At 32.9% G+C, this 10,404-nt stretch overlaps 1 protein-coding gene across 2 annotated transcripts; it reads left to right on the forward strand.

The window, feature by feature from the left end:
- Window positions 1–762: 762 nt before the first annotated feature.
- LOC106672468 (serine palmitoyltransferase 2) lies at window positions 763–10,212 on the forward strand. 2 transcript variants are annotated; one of them, XM_014403929.2, is made up of 11 exons: window positions 763–989; window positions 5,473–5,646; window positions 5,710–5,864; window positions 6,013–6,158; window positions 6,219–6,437; window positions 6,499–6,662; window positions 6,721–6,882; window positions 6,942–7,068; window positions 7,133–7,268; window positions 8,772–8,901; window positions 8,943–9,033. In XM_014403929.2, exons 1-11 carry the CDS (start codon window positions 873–875, stop codon window positions 8,955–8,957), a joined length of 1,545 nt encoding a protein of 514 aa, XP_014259415.1. In that variant the 5' UTR covers window positions 763–872; the 3' UTR covers window positions 8,958–9,033. The 2 variants fall into 2 exon arrangements, with proteins under 2 accessions (XP_014259415.1, XP_014259414.1); XM_014403928.2 differs by having other exon boundaries at window positions 767–989; window positions 8,962–10,212.
- The last annotated feature ends 192 nt before the right edge of the window (window positions 10,213–10,404 follow it).

The following is a 10,404-nucleotide window of genomic DNA, read 5'->3' on the forward strand; positions in this document are numbered from 1 at the left end:
TAAAGTGTTTAAATATAAGGGGATTGCGGGAAAAGTTTGGCCTTTCACTAGACAGTAGAAAGAAGGCTGTCTTTGGGAGAGTGGTAAAACAAGGACACTTTCCTGATCATCACTGATCATCAGAGAACCAATGACTGTTATCCATTTACTGGTCCGTGAAACAAGTAGATCTGAGGTCTATTAATCACATGGACTCAAATGTATTAGTGTATAAGACCTTCGAACAGTCTGTATTTTAAAATTCTAAATTGATTGTTATTTTTTTTAAATGAGTGAGTTTTGAGGGTAAAGTGTTTAAACATAAGGGGGTTGCGAGAAAAGTTTGGCTTTTCGCTAGATAGTAGAAGGGTGTCCTTGGAAGAGTGCTAAAACAAGGACACTTTCTTGATCATCAGAGAACTAATGACTGTTATCCATTTACAGATCAGTGACACAAGTAGGTCTGAGGTCTTTTAATTACATGGACTCAAATGTATTAGTGCACAAGACCATTGAACGTTTTGTATTTTAAAATTCTAAATTGATTGTTAAATTTTTTTTAAATGGGTGAGTTGGAGGGTAAAGTGTTTAAATATAAGGGGATTGCAGGAAAGTTTGTCCTTTCGTTAGGAATGTTGTCCTTGGAAGGGTGGTAATGGTTTCTTAGAGAAAAGAAAAAAAGGACACTTCCCTGATCATTGCAGATCACTGGTCATTGGAGAACATCTGACGGTTATCCATTGAGAGGTTGGTGACGCAATTTGGTCAGATATCTTCATTGAGATCACCGATCTGACTTCAAAACAGGGAGGATCCACGGGGAGTCTACCCGGCGATCCTCTGAACTCTTGTTTTCTCACATTCTCCGGTTCGTAGTCGTCGAAAGGTGGAAAATGAGAGAAGACTTCCTGGAGGATGTGGCCGGGGCTAGGAACAGGAACGGGGCCAAGGATGTAAAAAAAGGCGAAACTAAGAAAAACGGTCTTCGAGCAAATGGATTAACGAATCAAGTAGGTTTTCAAAATTCAATCGGATGACATCAACTTCCCATGATTGACTTCCATTGATAGCGACCTTACTTCATACTTTTCACTAATGACTTTCGTCAGGAATTCAACGTTGATTGAGCCCAATTGAAAACGACAAAAAACAGCAACAGCGTGCTTGTCTTGTAATTCAGAATGTAAAACTGAAACACATTATTTTTAAATTTATAAAAAAGTTTAACATAAACGGTATTCCAATAGCCTGTGTATTATTTTGCTTAGAATTTATTTATTTAAAATAAGGGGGTCAATCGTAGGTCTGTTAGAAGTCGTTGATCTCACTTCTAAATTCCTTCTACGTTTTCAGTAGATGGTACTACTCAGTAAAACAAAATTAATTAATGTTTTACCTATACTCTGTCAGTCTTTTACCTAAATGACTAGGATCAGAATACATGTAAAATGATCCTGGAGTATGCATCCAAATCTGTCTATAATTGAAATTGTTTTAATTATCTTAAGAAATGAGCGTTCAATTATGATAAGAAATTGTCGTAAGAAATGAACAAAAAGACCAGGTCATTTTGTTTTCTGTACTAGCTCTGTTTAACCATTTCAACAAGTGAGAGTAGAGAAGTAGATCATTTTAGCTTATGCTCGCTCATTGACTTTTGGACAAACAACCACTACCACAGTAATGAGTTATCATTGAGTTAGTTTAGATAAAGGGTGGCAGAACATACACATTATTTAGTTTTGGAGTCTTTTGATGCAGTGTGACTTCACAAAGGTCTTGGTTTTCTGTTGATATAGTCTGACGATGCTTATTGATTGGGCTGAACCTACAAACTTTCAGGCTCATCTTTACCAACAAATACACTTTTTTGGCCAACTAGGTGAAAGTATTGACCGATCGAGTTTTTTTGTTTTTTTAATAGGTGATTCTAAGGCCTTTGTTGTAGTTGGGGATGGTAGTATGTATATCTGATTATCATATTGAACCGGCACAAGGGCACTACTGGGTCTGTCTTCACAGACTCAGTAGTGCCCGTGTGCCGGTTCAACATGAGTTCACCAACTCACAGACCAAACCCCATCATCTGCTATATCTGATTATGCTTTAAATCCATGCTTAAAGACACTAAGCCTATGAACTTATGAAACATCTTGTTTCCCAAGATAATTTAGTTTTTTGTTTTTGTTAGGAGTTTATGTGAAGTACGATGGAACATATACCGTAATCAATCTTTCTCATTTTTGTGTTTTGTTAAGCATACAAACTTTCAGACGAATTTTGTTTTCGTATATATCTTGTTATTTGTTCTATTGGATGAAGGCAAAGAACTAATAATATTTTATTTCATGTTTGATGACTGTTTTTATCCAGATCTATCTTTGGGCCTACATCTTAGGATCCAATTTGGTTTTTTATGCCCTATATTGTTATTCTAAAAGTTGATTGGGGATAATATTTATTTCTCACACCCAAATAATTTTTAGATATGTTCATTTTATTAGTATAATATATTAATTTTTGTACAAAGAGGTTAAGATGGAAAATTAATGCCACGAGTGGAACTCGAACCCATGACATCTGTTGTCACCAGAGTTGGTCTCAATCTCTTTGCATAAAAATTTATATATACTAATAAATTGATAACTGATTAAAATGATGAATAACAAAAAAGATAAGTTCATTCTTAGAAATGTATATTAGCAATAGTATATGGTGGTTTCTATCGCGACGAACGCAGTCGTAGTTTACTGATTCACCTATCCTTTCTAATGAACTGTCAGATGCATTTCGGCTTTATGTTTTTATATTTTCTACCATGTTCCACAAACACACCACTGAAAATGACAAAATGCCAAAGTGAATAATTATGATAATTAGAAACAACCAAACTCCAATACCAACAAGATTACTTTTTGTTTGTTCTTTGTTTTCCAGTTTAGGTGAATGGTCACAGATCATTTGGTGACCTTAAGGTCTTTATCTTCTGATATAATTTGGCCTGGCTCTGGACCTACCAACTTTAATATCCTTTTTACAAACATATCCAGTTAGTCATTATTGTCATTTTTGCCTTTATCCATGAACCCAATATAATTTGCCCTTTCTTTCTCTTAACAAAGTCAGCAGATAGGTCTTGTTTCTACTAGAGTGAGTAAAGTGTGTAAGCCAGTTCTTTATCATTCATGTTCTTCATCCTTTTTTTTATATTCTATTAACTTTATCAATGTTCTGCCTTGTTTATCACTTTATCTAATTTTTTATATTTTTATTTTCGACCTATACCCTATGTCAAAAATAAACAATAAAACAATAAAATATGATTATTTACTTATTTTTTAAATTTAAATTATAAATTAATATTTTGGCCTTTATGTCCAAACTTTCACTCATATTTCAGTTTTTTAATGCTTAAAAGGTTTAAAAAAATTTAGTTTTGAGGACCGTAGTGGATGAGTGGTTAATTATGTTATACTCTTGGCTAATAGACCCCTCTCATTCCTCCAGAAAATATTCTGTTCATGCATACTCTTGGCTAATATGCAAAAACATAAAGTCATAAAAAAAGTTCAATTTTTCAATTTTGGTTTTGTTCATAAATTATTTAATAAAGCATACCATGTGTGTATGTTTCTTCAGATGCAAATGCTTAGTCAAAGGCAAAAATATTATTTCTATGTGAAAAAATTAATTTAAGTGAAGTTTGATCACTACTATATAATGGCTCTGGCTAATTTTGATTTGGGTGTATTCTCCCAATTTGATATAGTCAATTAAAAGTAGATTTACTTTTGTATGTAGGAATTTAGGCTCGGGTAGCACAAGTTATATACATCTCTTGCTTTTTTTTTTACTAATTTTTCACTCCATTCCTTACCATTCATAATGACTTGTTTATTCTTGGCCAGGAAGTTTTTCGCATTTATCATTGTTTTATTTATAAATCATAACTTGAGCGCTTTCTGATTTCACAAGTTATTGTCTTTCCAGGATGTATTTCTGCTAGGAATGCTAGGTTTTATCTATATAGAAAGGAATGTTGATCATCCATATTTCAAATATTGAGGATTAATTGAATTTTGTGATGACCACCAAGGATTTTTCATTCGATATTGCAATTTATAAAAAGCATTATTTGTTTCCCCTGTTATGAAATAATCAAGTTGAAGGACATTTTAGACGTCCTTCATCATTTGGCGTCGTCAACATTCCCTGAAAGACAAGTCAGCCTTTGTATTCAACGGCATTTGATTTTAGATTGTTTTTCTTATATGTAAAGCCACCAGACAATTAGTGTCTAGATATTGCATTATATTGTTTCACTTTAATATTTTCCTGTTCCAGAACATCAAAGCATTGAGTAAAAAACAATAAATAAATAAACAACACCAAAATTCTTGAAATATGAACTTATTAAATTGTACTTTTAGTTCGTAAGTTGATCATAATTGGAACTCATGTTGCAATGTTCTTTGTTTTATTTTTGGGTATTTAGTGACCCCCCCCCCCTTGAGAACATTGACATAAAATGTGTAAACCTATTTTAACTTTAAGCTGTCATTTATAAAATAGATAAAAAATACAAATCTTGGAATGCAACAACAAATGCGGTTGAGTCATGAGTAACATTTGCTTCTATAAACAATCACTTTCTCTGTCTGATAAGAAACAGGCTTTTCATAATAGAATTCTGTAAAAAGCAGGGTACACTTTTCAGGCAGTTTTGCATATTTTTCTTCAGGGTTTTTTTCCATTGTTCTTTCATATTCAATCGGTAGACATGGCTTGAGTCTAAAATTGAAGGCTAAAATAAAACAACAAAGACATTAAAATAATAAAAACTTATTCAAAGAACTAGCTTTACTTTTTTTTTGTTGTTGTTTACGCTGGCATATTACCCATGAAGCTTTCTTCTATTTTCATTTTACTGTCGAACGTGATCGGCCGACCAGGGCCAGGTCCCCGCCACGCGCCCACACCACTCATTCAGCTCCATCATCTTCTCATCTTCTAAATTTTCATGCTTGAAGATAATCAAAAAGAAACGTTTATGGACTTTAGAAATCCATAGATTGTGTTGAAAGCTGATGGGTTGCTTGTTATTAGGACAGATTCTATTTTGAAATGTTTGGGACTGCTCAGATTTTTTAGCAGTTTGTCTCTTTCATTTTCATATTCTGGACATTCAAAAATTATGTGGGAAGGATTTGAAGGGCAATTGCAAGTGGGACAGTTCGGAGACGATGCCAAACCGATTCTCTTCTTGTAGCTACCCCATAGGCCATGATTTGTCTTCAGTCTAAAAATAGTAGAATAGAAATCCTTTGACATTCCTTCTGGGCTATCGCTTTACTTTTTAAAACTTAGTTTTCGTTTGGTTTACTACCATTACCTACAGCAGTAGATTTTATCAACTAAAACTTTAGTAGTTTAAAAAAAATAATTATAATTCTTGAATAGTGAAAAGTATTTAGTGATTTAATTAATCTCCAGGTAAGGGGAAATGGTGAGCTTTTCAGAGCTCAGAGTCTCTCCAAGGAGTCCTTTGAGCAAGTGCCTCTTTACACTGCTGTCATGACTTATCTTGGCTTCTACATCCTTATGTTCTTGGGTTATGTAAATCAGCTCTTTTTCTCGCCTAAAGTAGCAACAGAGATGAACAGAGATGTAAGATAATCAAGGAAAATTTCTTAATGTAATGCCTTTTACTTTATTGTCATTTTATTCCAGGGTTACGTCCCACTTTATGACAGATTTGAAAGGTTTTACCTTCGTTATGTGTACAGACGGGTGAGGGATTGTTGGAATAAACCGATATGCAGTGTCCCTGGTGCTGAAGTGGTTGTCAAAGAGAGAGTCACTCATGATTATGGGTGGACATTCGAGTGAGTTAAATTATTTAAATGAACTTTGAATATTATTTCCTATTATTGTTACGAATCTGTATATATGAACTTTCTTAATGGGATGGTTAAAATAAAATATTCATAATGTAATAAATATTTACCTTCAGTTAAAATACCTTGATAACAGGTTTACAGGGGAGAATAGAAGATGTTTGAATCTTGGCTCTTACAATTACCTTGGATTTGCTGAAAATAATGGTAAATGTGCCGAGGAATCCATTCAATCACTGAAGAAATATGGTTGGGCGACCTGCTCACCTTGCCATGAGCTAGGTAATTCATAAACTAAATAAAACTGTACCATTAATTATTACATAAACGGAATGTTTTTAGGCACAACACAGCTCCAGATTCATCTGGAAAAGCTCATGGCTGAGTTTCTGGGTGTTGAAGATGCTATTGTCTTTGGAATGGGTTTTGCTACAAATGCACTAAACATCCCAACTCTGTTAAGCCCAGGCTGCTTAGTGTTGAGCGATGAAAAGAATCATGCCTCGCTTATTTTAGGCCTAAGACTATCAGGGGCTACCATCAAAGTGTTTAAGCACAATAGTATGTTATCAATTTTTTATTATAAAGAAATATACAGTTGACATAAATTTAATTCTTTTAGATATGAAAAGCTTAGAAAAGCACTTGTTAGAAGGAGTTGTCAAAGGACAACCTAAAACTAAAGAGCCTTGGAAAAAAATTTTAATAGTCGTTGAAGGAGTTTATAGCATGGAAGGATCAATAGTACACTTACCTGATGTGATCGCACTGAAGAAAAAGTACAAGGTTAATAAATAATTAATTGTCAAAACTAAATCGTCATAATGAGTCTTTTCCTCCATAGGCATATTTATATCTTGATGAAGCTCATAGTATTGGTGCCATAGGGCCAAGAGGCAGAGGAGTAGTTGACTATTATGGATGTGATCCCCATGACGTCGATATACTTATGGGCACATTTACAAAATCATTCGGCAGCGCCGGTGGATACATAGCCGGTAGCAAGGTAAAATAACCATTCTTGCTTTTTCATTAATTTAAGTTTTAACATTTTGAAATTTTTAGGAGTTGATCAATTTTATAAGAGTGAACAGTCATGCTGCGTGTTACGCATCATCGATGGCACCACCAGTCGCTCAGCAGATAATAACTTCAATGAGTGTTATAATGGGAAAAGATGGGACTAATGAAGGTTTGTTATTCAATATCCAGTGTTTATATAACAAACATTATAAATATTCTTATTTGACTTGCAGGCATCAATAGGATCAGGAGGCTTGCAAAGAATACAAGATATTTCAGAAGGAAATTACACCAAATGGGAGTGATTATATATGGGAATGACAATTCTCCAGTAATCCCCCTTTTAGTTTATTTATTTTCAAAGATTGGGTAAGTAACTACACACTGGAGCAAAAGTGGCCATTTTTCATTTTTCCTATAGCAGATTAATTTTAAGACAACATTAGGAATTTGGAAAGGCTTTATAAATCTGCGAAAATTTTCAATATAAATTCAAACATGTTTTTATCCTCCACAGAAATAATTTAGCTCAACTCAGCAAGGAGTTTTTTTATTTATTTATTTTTTAAACATAACATTCAGATATAGTCCTCATTTTGACACTTTTCCAGCAAAGTTATAATAAATTGCGCTCAACTGTGTGGCATCATTGGTTGTTTTGTTTACGCTAGTAGAATATTTTTGATATCATTTTTAATTGTTCTATTCCAAAGATTGCTTCTTTGTAAAGATCTTGTAGGCTATGTTTTTGTGAAGAACAGTTACAACCAGGTGTCTTTTTGTAAATTGTATATATTTCAAAACAGCCCTGTTTCCTCTTCAGAATACAAAAATCTGTACAATAATTAAAGTGTGCCTGAACCAAATGTGTTTTTCCAGTCCAAGAACATTTTGGCAGTTTAGGTTGAGTTCTCTATATTATTGCTGTTTGATTGAAAGCCCTTTTCAAACATTGGGAAATGCAGTGCCTAGTGTGAGGCTTTGGGTTGTCATAAAAATATTAAACAAATGGTACAACTCCTGACAGCAAATCCTTAATCTATTACAGAGGGTATTCCACACTAGCACTAGAAAACAATTATCCGTGAATGGGAATCATGGTGACCGAGTCTTAAGACATTTGATTTCTGCATTTGCCATCAATACATTTGGTTGTGGATTCTAATTTCAGCATTTTCCTTGAAAGTTTATTTGAAAATAATTTTAAATACAATGTTTAGAGTGATTTGACTTGTACACACATCCAACAAGTTTGACATAAACTTTTCTGTGTAAAAGAAATTACTTTACAAATAGGTTGTAGAATAAGATCTGCAACTTTTAGCTTTATTTGTTAACATTGTGAATTAATAATAATTTACAAATGTATTATTTGAATAATAATTTCAACAACAATAACAATAATTTCAGGCCGAATGTTGTGAGTTCAAATCCCACTCGTGACACTAACTTTTTCATCTCAGCCAAGACTTAAAATAATAATTAATTGAAAGAAATAATTCCAAATTTATTTATTTAATAATTTCTCATCTCAATTATTACTTGAAAGCTTGACGAAGGAACTGGGAGTTTTCTTGTCTCAAATTGGTTGCGGGTTGTTCAGCTAAAAGATCATATCCAACCCCCAGGTTCTAGTGTTAAAAAAAAAATTGAAAGTCGGGTTCAAATTATGTGTCGCTGAAAACCCGGGATGTACTGATTATCTGCGTCAACTCTAACTGTTCTGGCTACTGTACATGAAGTTTTTAATTATAGTTTAGAATTTATCTAATAAAGGAGGATAAATATTAAGAGTGGCCTCTCCCTCCCCCGCATTGTCTAAAATGGGCTGAAAATCAAAAATATATTCTAATTGTATTGTATTTGTTACAGTGCTGTTGTGAGAACTTTATCATCAAGAAAAATAGCAACAGTGGGAGTTGGGTTTCCTGCTACGCCCTTGATGGAGGGTAGGATACGATTTTGTTTATCCGCTGCCCATACTAAGGAACAGTTAGACTATGTGAGTAAATGTTAAAAATGACTCGAAGAAACTTTTATTAGGATATTATTTCTTGAGCAGGCACTAGACACCATTGGTGAAATAGCAGATGAGCTGGGCCTCAAATATTCACAGAAGCCAAGGGATAGTCAGCCAATATTATATGACGATGATGAAGATTTAGAAGCAACCGATTGATATTTTACACTGTAACTGGCAATAAAAATTTGAAAGCATCAGATTATCGGATCCCTGTGTCATTCAGTGATTTTGCACATTTAACAAGCTAGAATGAAACTGAGCTGCAAGGATTGCTCAATCTCCCAAATACCCAAGTGCCTGAACAAAATGCTTGTCCTTTTACAGAATGGTCCACTTACACCTAATTTTGTTTTCCTATGTAATCTTTTAAGCTGTTGCAAAATGTTATTTTTTATAAATCAACCGTTAAATTTAAACCAGTACAGGCAGACGTTTAAGAACTTTTATTTGTGTTTACTACAAGATTCAAAAATTAATTTCATAAATGTACAGTATTGATATTAATTTGTATATAAGATGTACACAATGTTTATAAAGTTACAAATATGTTAAAATTATTGAAAAAATATTTATTTTAGTTTAATAAGAATGATTTGCCAAGAGGTTATTTTTATAAATCTCTCGTGTTAAATACAGATAAGTGGAGAATTTTAGATTTTACACTGCTTTGAATGACAGTAGTGTATGACATTTCTGCCACTCTTAACGTAGAAATGACCAGATGAAATTATTTACATGAATTATTGGTTAATTGCATACCTTCAAGTAGTATTAGTCAAATTATGGCTTTTTTACATTTTTTATATCACCTGGTGATTTTTATTTAATTTTTGTTTTCTCTTTTAAGAAAATTTTGATGATATACTAAAGAGATTAATTTTTTATTTACATATATAAGCAGATAGATAATGCTTTCTAATTAATTAGCAGTTGCTAGGCAATTGCCACTACAAATGTGCAAAAGCAAATTAAAACTGCTCAAAATATGCTTATTCATAATATGAAGGAAAAAAATTAAATAAATAAATAAATTAATATAAAACATAGATTCACGAGGAAAGGGCTGTGATACTACATTTGGAGGCTATTTTTTCTCCTGTACCGTTTCCCATTTAATAATGCATTTACAATTAAAAACAATACTGTTAGTTTATTATCAATTATAGTGCTTATATCAAAAGTTGCTATATTTTAGACTAAACATCAAATTGCCCTAAGAATTAAAATCCTGAACTCATTGTATTTATGCTTTATTACGTATTTAATAAAAACTATATATTCCACAACAAATTGTATTTATTATTTTGAACATCTTTCTTAGTAAGTACAAAACACTTAGGTGAACCCAGGTCAAAGGTTTCTTATATATAGACCTTGAAAAGTGTCAGGCTTAGAGAGAAGTGAGATTTCTCTGTCTGATCTGCAGGGTGATGAACATGTAATTTGGTCGTTATTGATCATCCTGGTTTGCCAGACGTATTT

This window comes from Cimex lectularius, unplaced genomic scaffold (genome assembly GCF_000648675.2).
Source record: "Cimex lectularius strain Harlan isolate CLEC.00 unplaced genomic scaffold, Clec_2.1 scaffold167, whole genome shotgun sequence".
Classification (NCBI taxonomy): Eukaryota; Metazoa; Arthropoda; class Insecta; order Hemiptera; family Cimicidae; genus Cimex; species Cimex lectularius.

Bases quoted from the DNA above. Each gene is read 5' to 3' on its own strand.
- LOC106672468 (XM_014403928.2), top strand. From the start codon at position 873: ATGAGAGAAGACTTCCTGGAGGATGTGGCCGGGGCTAGGAACAGGAAC. The intron at 990-5,472 runs GTAGGTTTTCAA...ATTAATCTCCAG, and splicing joins CAAATGGATTAACGAATCAA to GTAAGGGGAAATGGTGAGCT. The intron at 6,663-6,720 runs GTTAATAAATAA...TTTCCTCCATAG, and splicing joins CACTGAAGAAAAAGTACAAG to GCATATTTATATCTTGATGA.